A 15,648-nucleotide genomic window follows, 5' to 3' on the forward strand; every position below is an offset into this window, starting at 1 on the left:
GGCGCGGAGCTGAGCGCGGGGCCGGGGCTGGGGCAGGGACCGAGGAGCGGGGGTGGCGGCGGGGCTCCGGGGCTCAGCCCCCAGAGCCGAGGCTGCCCCGGGTCCGGCGGCGGAGCAGCAGCAGCAGCAGCCCTGGAATGCGGCCTGAGCCTCCCGGCCGAGCCAGGGGCGATGGGGACGCAGGGCAGCCCGGTGAAGAGCTACGACTACCTGCTGAAATTCCTGCTGGTGGGGGACAGCGACGTGGGCAAGGGCGAGATCCTGGAGAGCCTCCAGGACGGGGCGTCCGAGTCCCCCTACGCCTACAGCAACGGTGAGCGGGGGGCTGGGGTGGGTTTTTTTCTGGGTTGGGGTGGTTTTTTGGGGGGTTGGGGTGGGTTTTTTGGGTTGTTTTGGGTTGGGTTGGGTCATTTGGGGTTTTATGGGGTTGGTTTTGCAGGGTTGGGTTTGTCCCTGTGTCCCTACAATGCTTCCCATTGGGGTGTGTGCTCCTGGCAGCGGGGAGGCTGCCACTGCTTATGGGGTTCCCCCAAGGGTCTGGCGGAGCTGCTGGTGCCCCCTCAAAGCACCGACCCCATAGCTCGGGTCTATGGGGCCATCACCGAGCCGGGCTCTGCCTCCACGGCCTGCTCACAGAGCCCGGGCAGCTTCTCCATTATCTCCACAGGGGTTAACGCCAGGGCTGAGCCGCGCTAGAAGGAAGCGGGGCCCGGAACAAAAGAACGGGAGCAGAGCGGGAGCGGTGCTGCCAGAGCAGAGCTGGTAGCGCTGGGTGGCTGGCTGCTGAGCACGGCGTGGTTTGTCCCCCTCCTGCAAACATCACGGCTTATAATGGAGCCCCTGACAGACCATTAACTACAGTGTCACAAGACCGTAATTAAGAGCCAAGGAGTGGCGCTGTGCTATTTCCTGCGTCCCCTCGCCGCAGTCAAAGCGTAACACGGCCTGGCAGGGTGCAGGTCCTGGGGTGATGTTCAATCTGTCATCCTTCTCCCCGGCCTCGATGCGAAATAACGGCCCCAGGGGCTCGACAGAAGCAGCGCAATTCAGATCCTGCCCCAGCGCCGCAGCTGGCCCGAGGGCTGGAGCGGTTGGTGCCCTGTTCTGTCTGTAAACAGGGATCTGGGAGGATCGGGTGCTTCTGGGGGCTCTGAATTGAAGCTGGCTGAACACGGAGCATACAGGAGCGGCGTGGCTCACCTCCCGATGCTGTGCTCGGCCCCCCGAGCTGCTGCCATCTCCGTAGGAGCTGATGCAAGAGCGCACCTGCTCTGCAGATACTCACGGGGAGGCAGTGACTCAGAAGTCAGGGTAGTTGTGAAACGAGAGTAGCAAATTCTGGAACTAGGAGGCTGTGGGATCATTCATCTGTTTGGATGTCTGGCTGCGCTTGTGCGGTTTGCATTCGAGGAGATGCTGGGCAGCTGCCTGAAGCCTTTGCATCCCTGAAGCACCCGGAGCGTAGCGCCCGCTGCATGGAGAGGGGTGAGGAGCGTTTGTTTTAGGTGGGGTGTTAACGATGGAGTTGTCTTCCAATAAAACCATTATTTTGAGGCTAGTGATGCAGGAATAATGCGGACAATTGGAAAGGGAGCGTGTGGTGGGCTCCCTGGTGCATGTGCAGAGCCCAAAGAGCTGTCGCTGTGGCTGTAGCAGGTTTATCTCTGTACCTGCTGTTTGTAACAACGAGGTAACGCTGTCTGTTTCTTGAAAAAGAAATAACGTTTTCAAAACCTCCCCTCATCTTCTGTAGGCAATTGAACCTATTGCTAATTAGGGAATTGGGTCACGTGCTGTTTTTATTACAGCAATATATGCCTCGATAGTCTCTGTTGCTTCTGCAACTGCATGCCTTTTGGATAATCAGATTGAGCAGCTTTGAAATCTGAGTGAATTTGATACCAGAGAGATTCCTGACAGCCCTGGCAGTCAGATTTCCTCCGTCTCTGATCAGCTGGGCTGTGTGTACCGGCAGGGGAAGCCTCGCCGCGTGTGCTGCCGGTGCCCCAATGGAGACTGGCCCTCGATGCGCAGGCACATGCCTGTTTCTTTTCTCTCCTGAAGACAAAACTTGCCCTGATCAGTGTGAAAAGGAGCGTGCTTTAGGTTGCATGGTGACAGGGACGTGGCTCGGCTCATGCTCAGATCCCTTGTACCCAACCTGTGTTGGGGAAGGGGTAAGTAGGGTGCCCACGCGCTGTCCCAGCGGGGTCATTTGGCCGAGGACAGCTGTTTGGATGCAGGCTTTAGAAATGCAGGGTGGAATACTTTCCTTTCGGCTCTGGGGAGACACACCTTTTAAAAGGGAAACTCTGTAAATGAAGCCCTGGATCTTTTCCTGCTTACCTGCCCTACACCTGATGTCTAGAAAGCAGTCAGAGGGATTCTTTGCTCCGCGAGCAGTGAGGTGTTGGAGAAGTGGGCGGCCAAGGGATAAGAGAGCCCTTTTCCTACCAGCATCTCCTTTGGGAGCTCTAAGCAGCAGGGAGCCTCTGCTTGCTCCCACCCAGTTCTGAAAGCCTGGAGGGCTGTGTGATGAGTCTTAAAGCATCGTGGTTGCTTCTCTCTGCCCTCGTCCAGGATCCCAAAGCCCCACTTCTCAGTGTCTCCCTGTAGTGTGGCACCCTGTGCAACACCAGACATCAGGCACGGAGCTTCTGGAGGCTCAGCAGAGGCAGTGTGAACGGAGATTTGGCGTCCAGCTCTCACCTGTGTTCCTCACTGGGTTGCTGCTGAAGCCGCTGAGAGTGTTGGTGTTGAGGAGTGTGAGGCTGAGCGTGCTCCTGGTGAGGAGCAGGGTCTGTCCCCAGGGGCTGCTGCTTGTGCCATGTGGCTGGGCATTGGCACCCCTGCCCCAGGAGGGTTTCTAGCTGAGGTGGAATTGTATTTTGCTGCTTCTTGCTCAGCTTCAGAAAGCCCTAAGCAAGCATCCTCCCTAGTATTTTAGGGAAAATGTGAGCTTTTGGGAGAACGCTACGGTTCTGATTTCTGAGCTTCCAGCGTTGTCCTTCCCAGCTTTTTCCCCCTCAAACTTCCCAAATCTGCTGCTGTGGAAGCAGGCTGCTGCTCTCAGAGCCCCCCACTACTCCTGACAGCTGGCAGACCTCACCCACGAGCCAGAACCCTGCCTTTCCCCAAAAGCTTTTCCCTCTCAGCCGTGCTCCCGAGGTGCAGCAGGCAGGTTTCCAGCCCTGTGGCGGTGTCCGAGCTACCTCGGAGCAGGACCACATGCCTTGCCCACAGACAGGAGCCACCTACACGACTCGCTTGTCCCTTCAGTGCTTTTGCTGCCCCCGAGGGTCCTGTCCTGGCCCTTGGACGGGTGGAAGCCGGACTCTGCGGGGCTGCGAGCGCTGAGCCGAGCGGCGGCCGTGTGCTTGCCCACAGCCAGCCCCGATGCCCCGTCAGCGCCGTGTCACCCGTCCTCTCGGGACCATCTCATTGTCAGCGTGCTGAAACAATCCTGCCGAGCTTGTTAGTTGGCTTGCTGACGAGGCTGCCCTGCGCTGTGCCGCAGCCCCACGGCCTGACTCACCCGGAGCCGCTGCCCGGCAGGCGCGGATGCCGCCGCGGCGTGGGCCAAGGTGCTCAGCGTGCAGCAGGAGTAGGGCCTGGGCTGCCCTCAGCGCTCAGACACGATTGCAATGTGCTCCCCGCTCAGCCTCACGTGATCGGATGCTTTTTCTGTGGCTGAGTCTTCCCCCTCACCTGCTGCTGCTCCCATGGGAGAGGAGAGCCGTGTGCTCGGGAAGGAGCGGAGCATGTTTCTGAGCAGATGGGTTTGATTGGAAGGGGAATAGATTATTTTATTTTGTATTTTTTCTGTTCTCAGTTTGTATTAAGAAAGTCATGAGGAGGGAAGCTCAGGTCTGCTGCACTCTGGTCTCCGTACAGCAGCAGGGGAAGGTGCCACTGCAGGGCAGGGATGTCACCGGGCCCTCCGCAGGGAGACCCCAGCCCCGTCTGGGGCTCAGCACCTGCATTCGAGCACAATTCGTGGTGCTGTGGTACCCGAGGATGCTGTCATTGAGTGACCCACCTCTGGATGTTCAGAAGCACGCAGGCGAGCAGTTCTGCTTAAAACATGCAGCTCTGTACACCTGACAGCTCGCCATCCCCCCTGAGAATATGAGCAACTATTGTGGGGTGCACCCCTGCTTGGCAAGATCTGGGGCAGGGCTGTAGGAATGGGAATAATGCTTTGTTCTGAGGTTTTAGTGCTCTGCTGGGAGTTGGATTTGAGGCAGGATGTTCTAAAAGGAGCCTCGCCATCACGTCCCTGTCGTGGCTGCAGGATGGGTCTGTGGGGGATGCCCCGGCTCAGACAGGCTGATCGTGCTGCTGGGAATCTCCTCAAGCTGCTGAAAGAGCGGAGAGGGTTTGTTACAGCAGGTCCTCGCGGCTGCCAGCGCTCGCATCAGCGTCCTTCAGGACTGGTTTTTTCCGTGGTCATCAGGGATGCAGAACTGATCTCATCGGAGCAGGCGTTGGGTTGGAAACCACTCCGGTATCTCGTAGTTCTCCCTCATTTACTTTTCCTTTGTGTAAAATTATTTCTGGACGTGCAGTCCTGCAGCTCTCTCTGCTCCAGGGGACCAAGTCCCCAGCAGGCCTGGACGTCTTCTGCTCTCTCAGGTCGGGACGGAGGATGCTCAGCGTGTGAGGCTGTTGTGCACGTGTCACCTTCCAGCAGGGCTGTGTTTTTGCAAAGCTGGGCACTTATTCTGCTGAGCTCTCGGTTGCCTGGGCAGTTCTCACTGCCTCTAACACTGCATAAAAGCTTTGCTTCTAGGTGGCTGCTGTATGCCTGAGCCTCAGGTCCACGAAGGTGATGTCGAATGAGTGGGATGAATCTGAAGTGGGTGGGATGCTCTCCTAATAACAGAAATGAAGTTTGTCTTTATTTTTTGAGCTTGTTTTTTAAACACCAATAGGTTTTGATTTTTCTAGATCGCGAGATGAACTTGTCTGCGTCTGTTGGCCTTGGCTATAAACTGCAGAGGAAAACCCGTGTAAAATGTCTCCTCCTTCCCCGCCCCATCCCCTTCAGCTTTTGTTTCCAGCTGTTCCCTGGCACGTTTTCCTCAGGCAGCTCCCTGCCTCCCTCTCTCACTGAGGAGCAGAGCATCTCTCTGCTGGGCTCACAAAGAGCGACGCTGCAAGCTGAACTTTCAGAGCTGAGGTTTCACAACCTCGCTGCTCTCGTTTTCTTCCCCAAACTTTCCTCTACCCCTCTTCTCCCTCCGACAGCCCAGGCTCATCACCATAGGAGCAGTGATGCAGATTCCTTCTGTTATACCAGTTTCTGTTTGATTTCAGGCTGAGGAGGAGGGAGGAAGCTTTGAGGCGAAAATCCTCAGCCTGTTTTTGCTGTTTTGCTGAACGCTTTGCTTTCCTGAGAGCTGGGTTTTGCCTGAGGCAGTCTGGAAGAAACTTTCCTTGGGGCATGGAGGGCCACCGTGGCGTGGGTCTGCTCCACACCACCAGCGTGGGTCTGCTGCTTCCTGCAAGAGCCGTGCTCACAGCAAGGTTGTGACATCGGTTCTGAGATTCAGCTTGGTCCGAGGGGGCTTCTGCTTGGTGAGAAGCCTTCTACGTACCCGTAGCTTTATAGATGTTGTGGCTATTAAACCATATGATGCTGTCTATCTCTGGAATAATACTTTATTCCATTTAAAGGAAACAAATATTTTTTTAAGCATCACTTTAACTTGCTTTCCATCCCTGCTTCTGAGTTGCCCAGCCAATCTGGGGGTCATCCTGCCACGTTCCTGGCTTTGCACAAGGTTGCTCCCCGCACACTCTCACAGCCACGTCCAGAGCAACGACTGCCTCTTGTTTTTTCCTGCTTTTGGCAGCAGTCGGGCTGTTTTGCCCGTGGTTCTTGTCCCAAGAACCGTGCGTGTGTTTTCTGTTGTGTGGGGGATTTTTTATTTATTTATTTTGGACTGTGAGGTGTCCTGAGCCGATTCTCAGCTCCGTACAGGGAGCCGGCAGTGTCTGTGCTGAGGCACGAGGAGAAGTCGTGCAGGGCTGATCCCACCCGGCCAGAGCCCTGCTTGTGCTGCTCACTGCACGACAAAATGCAGGCACGTCCTAAATGTCTCCTCGGGTCAGTGTGTGCCTGTTCTTGTAGGGGCTGTCTGCATTGTAAGGGTAACGCTCGGTGCTCTTGCCTAACCCAACCAGGTGCAATCCCTCCTTTCTCTTCGTAGCAGCCAAAGCGATGCTTCGTGACCCCAGCCAAGGTTCTGGGGCGAGGTGTGCTCTGCAGCAGCTCTAGGGGAAGGCTGGCAGATAACTAGAGGTAGGACTGGAGGGCGTGCTCTCGAGGTTCAGGTTGGCAATGAGGAGACATTTCTGCTCAGAAGAGCAGCCAGGCGTTGGGACGGGTGGCTCAGAGAGGTGGGGGAGTCCCCGTCCCTGGGGGTGTTCAAGGAAAGGCTGGATGTGGTGTTAGGGACAGGGTTTAGTGGGTGGTGGTGGTAGGGGATGGTTGGACCAGATGATCTCGGAGGCTTTTCCAACCTTTATGATTCTGTGATTCCGTTTGGGCTGCAGGCAGAGCACTCGGCAGCGTGCGTCGGGCTGCGCTCACCTCGCCATCAGGGCCGGCTCCTGCTGGGGGCCAGGTCTTGGCACCGGGCAGTGGTGCTTGGCCGTGTCAGCCCTTCAGCAAGCTGTGGCCTCCCTCCTGGGAGCCTGGGAGCCCCGTGCCTCCGCTCCCTGTGTAGGCTTCAGGCTGCTGGCCTCCAAGCACGGTGCTGCCATCCCTCGTGGGGACAGCCTCGGGAGCTGGCGGCAGCCAACTCTGCAAGGCCGGCGCTGTGGAGGTGTTTCACGCAGTCACTCGGACCTTGTTGAATGTTTTTTTTTTGTCCCCAAGCGTGCCTCGGTGTTTGTCTGGTGGTCCAGCAACAATGCGGATTGTTCTGGTGCCCTGCGGTGCCTCCTCACAGGCTGCCTTTGTCTCCGCGTGCAGCTGTGCCGCTTTTATGGACATCTGAACTGCGAGGCATGAAGAAACCCTTTTTGTCCGTGGGAGCTTCTGTGCATAAAACCAATCTTGATTTTCTTCTAAAGAACAAATCCACTCGACATTCCCGATTCTGGACTGACTTCTGACTGTTTCTGTGGCGTCCCGGGTGCCCGCTGCTGTGGTGTGAGCTGCAGGAACAGATTTGCTCCTGGCTCCAGGCGCGGTTTTGGATGTGGATGTCACCCAGAGCTGAGCGCTGGAGCCTGTGGCCACTGGGGTGCTGCAGGGAGGTGGAGCAGGCTGCTGGTGGGTGCTCTGCAGGTCTGGGCTCCCCGAGCACTCTGAATGCACGTTTTACTTCTGGCCGGTCACAAAACCGAAGGAGCAGTTACTGCTCGAGGTCCCTGCCACTGGAGATGAAGCTGCCTGGGAGCGGTCTCTTGGGTCTGCGAAAGGCTTTGTGAAGCTGTGAAGCACCCACAACCAAGGTGAGGTGCTTCCCGTTCGACTGCACAGCAGGGATGGGTTTTGTCCTTCCTGCTTGAGGAGGAGGAGGTGATGAAGGGCAGAGCAGACGGCCTCCACCTACCCCGCTCCCCTGTGACCAGCACGATGCGCCGCTGGTCTCCTGGGTGCCCAGTGGGAACCGAGACCTCTTGGTCTTGTTCCTGAGGTGGCTTCTGCTCCACAAGGCGGTGCAAGGCAGTGGGACAAGCACCTGCTTTTGGACCCTCAGCTCCAGCTCTGCCAGCACCAGCCGGGGACACAGGGCGGCGATGCTGTTTGGGAGCCTCACCACCACGCTCCAACAGCGGTGCTGCGAGGTTCGTGTCCGCGCTGGAAGGCACAGAGCTGCAGGGACTCCATCCTTCTTCCAAGCCGTATGTTTTGTTGACCCCTGTTGTTGATGAAGATAATTTGTTATTTGTCAATCTAAGGAGTGGGTAATTGAATGCATGACTCAAGCGGATGAGCTCATGTGTTGTTTGGAAGGGTTTTTTCCTGTGGCTTACAGCTCTGAGCTGACTGGCTGCATTGCTGCTGCTAATGTGCTGCTGTACACGCTTTTTAAGGTCGGATGACTTCATTAGTTGTTATTTGAATGGGTTGAATTTGGTTTTTTCGTCAGCTGCTGTTTGTGCTCATAGCACATTTTTCTAAACAGTTCGGTGTAACTTACAGATGATGCATCCGCGGTGCGCAAATCCTTCCCGTGCCGGCCCCGGCAGCTGCCTTCTGCCTGGGAGGAGGGTTTTGGTTTTGGCATAGCAGTCAGTGCACGTTGCCCAGTGACACCTTCCCTAGCGTGTGTGCTTTGAATTTCCGTCCAGTGGCTTACAAGGACCTTTTGGGCTGCTGTGACTCCTGTGCTCATCTGCCTCGTTTGACTAGCAATGAAGTGACAGAGCTTTCTGCGCTGACCTTTGCCCACAAGTGAACAATTCTGGTCCGAGTCTTCAGCCCTGGCTGTCCTTTGCTTGTAGGCTGGTGAAGGCACAAAAAGCACAAGTCAAGGGGGGACAAAAAAAAAACAAAACAAAACAAAAAAAACAACTGAAGATAAGGTACGTGGAACTTTTAATGGTGCCAGCTTCGTGTTCTGTTTCATGCTGCTTGGAGCGACTTGGCTGCTGGGTTCAGTGGCTGTAGGATGACTGTTACTGGCCGTATTTATCACCATACGCTGCTCTACAGAGGACAAGTGCAGGATGTGAGCTGCTGTGTCCCGGGTGGCCCCGTGCTGCTGCCCTGCCAGCGCGTGGCCGGTGCTGTGCCCGGCTGCTCCCCGTGCCCGGCCGGCACGCACAAGGGCAGGGCTTTGGGCTTCAAAGCCCAGCCACGTCGGTCGTGGCTGAGAAGCTTTTTGTTAACATCTGTAGCACCCAGGGACTTGGCAGAGCAAGCAGTCGTCTTTGGACACTTCTCAGCTATTGCTGGCATTTGGGATAAATTAAGTTCTGCGCTGACTGCTTCAGGCTGGAGCAGAGAACCGAAGCACGCCGGTACAGAGCCTGCTGTGTGCGCCGCTCGCTGCGCTGCTCCTGGTGCAAGTTTAACACCTTGTTTGTTTGTTCTTTTAACCCACCTGAAAGGTCAGCACGAGCCCTGCGTGGAGGAGAAGGAGGGAGCTTTCAGCAGCTTGTGTCTCGCACACAGTGTGCGTTTCCTCTGCGGAGGTGGGCTGTGCCTCTCCGGTGTGCACAGGTGAATTTGTTCCTTTCCATGCCCAGGCAGCACCGTGCTGCGTGGTCTGAGCTCGTTTGGCCATGATCAGCACCATCGGATTAAGCCCTGCTGTCCAACGACCTCCCTGGCCATGCCTGCTGGGGACGTGTGCTCGGCTGCTGCCCCTCGGGCATGGAGCTGCTGCTGGTCCTCATCCTGCAGCGGGAGCTGAGCGGGGTTACGGCACCGCTGAGCCTCCTGCCCTGCTCTCCCACCTCCTTCTGAGAACTCAGAACTGCATGCAGTGTTCTTGCTGGCGTCCAACGCTGTATCTTGATGTTAGAGGTTATAAGTTAGGTTTACCCATCTCTGCTTAGCTGCATCTCTGGAAATCCTTCCTGCCAAGAAACTGCGCTGGAGATCTGTTCTTAACATCTTCCTTCTACAGAAAGGAAGAAAAGACTATTTACATTCTGTTGCCTGCCCTATATTATTTCTTTGGGCTTATGTTCTAAGTGTTTTTTCACTTCCTTAAGACCAGCCATATGCTAGATGCTCAGGACTTCTGATCCATCCTTGTGTGTCAGTAAGGATTTCCATGACACTGGTACTATAGATTTGTTGCAGTCTCTCTCCATAGTCTGCCACGCTGACTCTGAGGTGTTCAGTGCTGCCCAAGGCACAGGAGAAACGGGGTATGCTCAGTACCCTTGATGTTGTTCTATTTTACAAACACAGCATGTCTGTGTGTGTTTGTTGTTTTTTTTTCAGGTATTTATTTGCCAGGTGCTCATAGGGAACTACATCGCTTTCTCCTGAGCATCTTCAGCACAGAGCATCACAACCAGCTCCTCGAAGCCGGTTACCTGAGGTCACCAGGACACTGCAGAAAGTTAAATCTCGGACATGTGTGCTCTGTTTCTGACTCCAGCTCTGCTCTCCCCACAGATCCCCGCAGTCTCTGGCCAGGGTAGCGTTAAGCCTCTTCCCCTCCGTAATGGGGACTCGCTGATGGAGCTGGCTGAGGTTTGCTCTTCGGGGGTTCGCTGCTCGTGGTGTGCTGCACCCTGCTCCAGAAGCACCCCACGGGAGTGAGGAAGGACGTCTGGGGCAGCCGTGCAGAGGGGAATTCAGCTCGAGTCATGGCCATGAGGAGGTGCTGGGGTTTAGGTCCCAACATCAGGGGCTGGCAATCTAAGCTTTACAAAAATAATTACCTGAGAATTTTGTCCTAGACCTTTGTCTGATGACCTACACAAAACCAGAAGAGTTTGGGTGATAATGCAGCGTCCTCAGACAGCTGTGGTGTCGTGGCTTTGGCAGTGCTGATGGCAGAGGTGCCCCGTCCCAAATGGAAGTGGGTCCTGGGCTTGCTCCAAAAGGCACCCCAGTGGCACGACGACTGCTTCTGGGTGGCTTGGGAGCCTCTACTGGAACTTCCAGTGCAGCAGGGTTTCTCTGCAGGTCCCAGTGGATCAGGCACATCGCCTTTGTTGTGTTCCCTCAGACCTCAGGTGCCTTTGTTTCTTGGGAGGGTCATAGCATGGAGTTGCTTTTGCTTGACTGTGTGTACAGATGAAATACCAATCTGTCTAAAAGCAGTAGTTGGGCAACGAGAGTCTACTCTATTTATCTTGTTTTCCTATTTATATAATGCATTGATTGAAGGATAGGTCCCGACTCATCACTGAATACCCCAAGTTCTGATTGCTGACCGTATATAAACCTATATCGCAAATGGGTTTTAACTCTTTTGAATTACAAATGAACTAAAACCTGCTTTAAAAAAAACAACAGGCTGAGATGGCATGATACAGAGCATGTCTGCAAGCTGGGGGACTGGGTTAGATTTTTTTTATGAAGTTCAGCTAATGTATGTTGGTTTTTTGTTGTGGGTAGGCTAACAAAGTAAGGGGTAGATGAGGGACTTGAAGTAGAGCATCTCCAGGACAGAAAGCAAGCTTGTCTTAAAACTGTGTCAGCATCTCACTCGAATGCATTTGTTCTTTCCTTTGGGAAGAAGTTCTTGGACGTCACCTGGGATGCCTTCTGCCCCAGATCCGTAGGTGAACTGTGTGTTTTGCACCACGGATGCAAGCTGGAGATTCTGCACTGCAGCAGGCTGGCAGCAGACCTGGGGAAAGGCTGGAGGCAAACCCCTGAGGGCTTGCTGCAAGGTGGGGCGAGCTCCTTCCTCCCTCTGCTCCTTCCAGCAGCACCACCTGTGTGTGTACAGGGTTTGGTGGGGCTGGCGGTTGGGGTTGGCTTATCAGAGCCTCTCTGGAAGAGGACGGTTGATCGGGGCTGATAACAAACCTGAAACGCAGTACTGGCTCCAGCAGTGGCCTCGCTGCCTCTGCTTATGGAGAGCTGGACTTGTTTGCATCCCAGCACTGCCTGAGGATCACCTGGGAAATCCAGAGGAGAGAAAAGCCACGTGCTCTCCTTACTGCTGCACAGGAAAATGGAGAAGGCTTGGCTCAGACCCTCCTCTTCAAGAAGAGGAAACCTGTCTGGTCCCCTGCACAGGCGTTAGGCAGGGTCAGCCCTGAGTCTGTATCTGCCAAACTCTCTCCTTTTTCTTTCTCCTGAAACAAAATCTTGCATAAGGCCAAGACACTACTGTGCTTACAGCAGTGACATTTACAGAACCTTGGTTGCTTAAACTATTTAAAGCAATTTTCGTGATATCTTACTCTTTAAAGGAAGAGCTCAAGCAGCATGAAATACCTGCTCCCATTGTCTCTCTGCCTTTTCCAGTGCCACTTCCCAGGCCGTGTGCCTGCCTGCCTGCTGCCGCCTCCGTTGGGGCACGACGAGGGCACCAAGTTCCCAGGAGAAGGGATCACAAAGCACTGACTGTCACGTGCTGGAAGAAAATGCCCCTTCTTGGTGTGGCTTTACTTTTTCTGCTTACGTCAGGTGTAAGCTTTAGCTGGAAGTCCGAATTTTAACTAAGCCAAGTTTTGTTTCAGCTCTCGTTGATGTGAAGCATCCTGTGCTCGGCATGAGTAATCGGGAACAGGTCAGAGATTCCTACGTACACCCTGCCTATTCCCATGGGAAAGTGGCTTGTGTTTAGGTTTCCCTTGTACCGAGTGGCAAAGGGAATAAAGGTTTGGGATCCCTTGGAGCCCTGCCTGGGAGCGATTACCATGCTCGTGCACGAAGCCCAGCTCTGCGGAGGGGAGCGGGATGTCTGGCAGCAGCCGTGTGACAGCAACAGATCGCCTGGCTGCTCCGGGAGCGAGGCTGAGATGGCGTCAGCGTCGGTAGGAGCCTAAAGCAGGGCTGGAAAAATAGCCGAGGAGTCGAACTGAATGCTCAATTACAGAGAACAGCCCGGACTTGTTCTCCAAGCTTCGTTCGTTTTGTTGCATCATGCTAGATATCGGTCAGGAAGGAGATGGGCTGACACAAACGAGCTCTCAGCGAGGCTGCTTTCTCTCCCCACAGCGCTGCTTGCCCCGTGGGGCTGTGGTGGCGAGGTGGCTGGTGCTGCATGAGCCGCAGGAGCATCGCGTGGGCTTTGCAGCCACGCATCCCTTCCGGGGGATCAAAGCCTGCGCCGGCGGAGCCGAAATGTCAGTCTCGAAATGAGCTGTGCGCTGCTGCGCGCAGAGGTGATGCTCAGGTGGGGGAAACCCTGCCAACTCCAGAAATGAATTTTTTTAAAAAAACTTCCCTTCACCAGCTTCCGAGCTGCCTGAAATGAAGACAAAAGAGAAAAGAGCAGCCGTGGTGCTGCCAGCAGCCTCTGTGCGACAGTGGCATCTAGCGGCCGCTGCGCCCCGTGGGGCGGTGGCCCCCGTCCCCACTGTCCCCAGAGCCCTGGGACAAGGGCGAAGCCCCAGCTGGGAGCTGCTGCAGGCAGGGCTGCTTGGCGAGCACCTAGGAGAAGGCTTTTGTAGGGAAAACCCTCATCCTTCCTTCCCTTTGTGCTGCTGTGCTCAAGGAAGTGGCTGGAGCCAGTGGCAGCTTCCCCGGTGAGTCCCGTGGGTTTAGGGACGCTGGGGACCCGTGGGGGCAGCAGCACTGCAGGGCCCTGCGTTTGGCTTGCATGGGTGGGGACTGCACGTGTGACCTGGGCTGAGCACTGAGCTAACCACAGAACAGACCTAAAAAATAAAGTTAGGTACAGATGGTGCGGTTGCAAGCCTTTGTCCTCCCCAGTGAGCTCGTCGGTGGGTTTTTGCTGAAGACGTGCAAGGTAAAAAGCGCATCGCTTTCTTCCAGCTTACTTTACCAGGTATGTTTCAGTACTGAATGTAGCCTGGAATAAAAAGGCAAACCAGCTCTGCTCTTCACCTGAATGCACGCTAATTCCTTGGGCTGTCTGGGAGCCTCCATCTGGCCTATTTTGTAGATGTCAGATGCTGCAGCGAAGGACCACCACCAGGTATTTTCCCTGAGCACCGTCAGAGCAAGGAGCAGCTGAAGCAGGAGCTCGGGAAGTTTCTGGCTGGTGCTTTCTGGAGGCTGTGTGCTTTGCTGGTGGTTGTCCTTCCCGAAGGGCTGTGTTACTCTGCTTTGAAGTGCACGGTGTCGTTTTGGGTGGGAGCAGTGGCTGGGGGTCAGCCCCGCTTTGGGAATCGGGAGGTGTCAGGATGCTCCCTGCTGGCTGCCAGGCGGGCCCGCTCGCTGTCCCTGGGCATGGGGAGATTTGTGTCTGCCTGACAACAAATACAAATCATTCCCTCGCCTCTGGAGGAAGATAAAACGTAAACCGTCTCCTTTCTGTGATAAAGCACTGGAAATAGTTGGAATTTAAGATAATTATCTTTTATTGCTTTTTATAGCACCCTGCGAAGACTGAAATCTAATTTGTTGTTCACTAACGGGATTCCTGCTGATGGCTCAGGAACAAATCCATTTGCTTTATTGACCAACTTGCCCATTTGGTTGTCGGGGAGGCGTTCGTGCAGGGGAAGGGAAATCCAGGCAGGAACACGAGTGGGTCTCTAATATAGGCTCAAACTTTGGTATCTAGTGGCTGGAGGAGAAAATGAAGCTGATGTAACACAAGTGGAGGTGCGTGGAGTTATTAAAGATGCCCGTGAATTTGTTCCTGCTTTCCAGGCTGCCTCCAGACCTCACAGCTGGAGCCCGTGGGACAGCCGCTTCCCCGGGCACGTCCTCTTGGCTGTGCCCCTGCATTTTGGTGGCGGGGAGCAGCACCCTCAGCTTGGCTCAGAGGTGCTGCTTGCAAGCCGAGCTGCCCTGCTGCAACCTTCCTCTCCGCATGGCAGGGGTGCAGCCTGTTGCCAGGCTCTGCTTTTAACAGTCTCCAGTGCAAATGGGTTGCTCGTTGGCACAGCTTCGGGGGGGCAGTGCTGGGGAGGCCCTGTTCTGGCACTGGGGCTCTGTGAGGAGCCCCTGTCCGTGCTGTTTGGTGCAGAGGCAGCGCTCTGTGAGAGCCCTGCTGGGCATGGCCCCGAGCTGCACCAGGAGCCTTCTCTGAAGCTGCGTCAGCCTCACTTCCTGACCCAGTTCGCAGCCCCCTGTGACCCAGATATGAAGCCCTTCAGTTCTTTTTCTTCTGTAGAGAAGGAAAAAAAAAAAAAAGGTATGGAAATGATGGAGCCTGCCCTGACTTGGTGGAGCTTGTAGCTGAGGGGCTGCTGGGCTCGTCCCTGGCTGCTTTTTGGAGCTTGGCACTAGCATCGACTGTGCCCCTTGTTGTTCTGCACTATGAGCTGCTGCAGTAACCTGAAGGATGAGTGTAGGTGACGACAGAGAAAGTAATGTTGTCCCAAAATGCATCGATATTGGAGTCTCTTCATCTGCCACCAAGTTTGAGTTTTCACTTCTGAATGAAGTTCAAAAGTGAAGTTTTAATTCCTGTATTTTTATTAGCAAGCGTAGCAGGTGAGCGTGACTTGTAGGAGTTCCCAATTGTTTTTGTCTTCGTAGTTGGAAAGAAAAACTGTATTCTCTGGACAGGCTTTTCAGCATCACCGCCTCCCAAAATGTACTTTGAATGTTTCAGGTAGTGATGTTCTTTTGGGGGTGCTGGGTCTGCAGGTCATGCTTTGAAATTGTTCATCTCTGGCTCACCCCCCAGAATCCTGTAACACCTGGAATAACGCTGCAGAGCACTGGATCTCCTACAGCTGGAGCCCTCACAGCTTCTGCTCAATAATGGGGAAATAGAAAGCCTCCTAGGGATTAACAGGATTTTTAGGGAGGAGGGAGAAGAGTTCCACAGGAGTAAGAGTTGCTTTGAAGAAGAGATCTGCTCTGTCAAGGCTGTGTAATCCTTCATAACCATGTAGCAGAGCAAGAGGGTTTTTACATCGCTTTATGTAAACACGAAACGATGGATGTGGGTGGGCAAAGCAGATTTCTTGTCCATCTCTGAAGACATGCTCAGTATTTACTCAACTTTGTTTTGCTTTCCTTCTAGGAATTGACTACAAGACCACTACCATCTTGTTGGACGGCAGAAGGGTCAAGCTGGAACTCTGGTGAGCTTTGATTTTGAGCTGCTTTGGCTGTGAGCA

General features: G+C 54.7%; 1 protein-coding gene across 1 annotated transcript in view; it reads left to right on the forward strand.

The window, feature by feature from the left end:
• The window catches only part of RAB40C (RAB40C, member RAS oncogene family), a 31,590-nt gene continuing 15,942 nt past the window's right edge, over positions 1–15,648 (forward strand). Inside the window, exons 1-2 of the mRNA XM_084295831.1 lie at positions 1–313; positions 15,552–15,612. Of these exons, the coding sequence (XP_084151957.1) occupies positions 172–313; positions 15,552–15,612 (203 nt within the window). The 5' untranslated portion in view covers positions 1–171. The remainder of the gene's footprint in view (positions 314–15,551; positions 15,613–15,648) is intronic.

Source organism: Netta rufina, assembly GCF_964035555.1.
Source record: "Netta rufina genome assembly, chromosome: 15".
Lineage (NCBI taxonomy): Eukaryota > Metazoa > Chordata > Aves > Anseriformes > Anatidae > Netta > Netta rufina.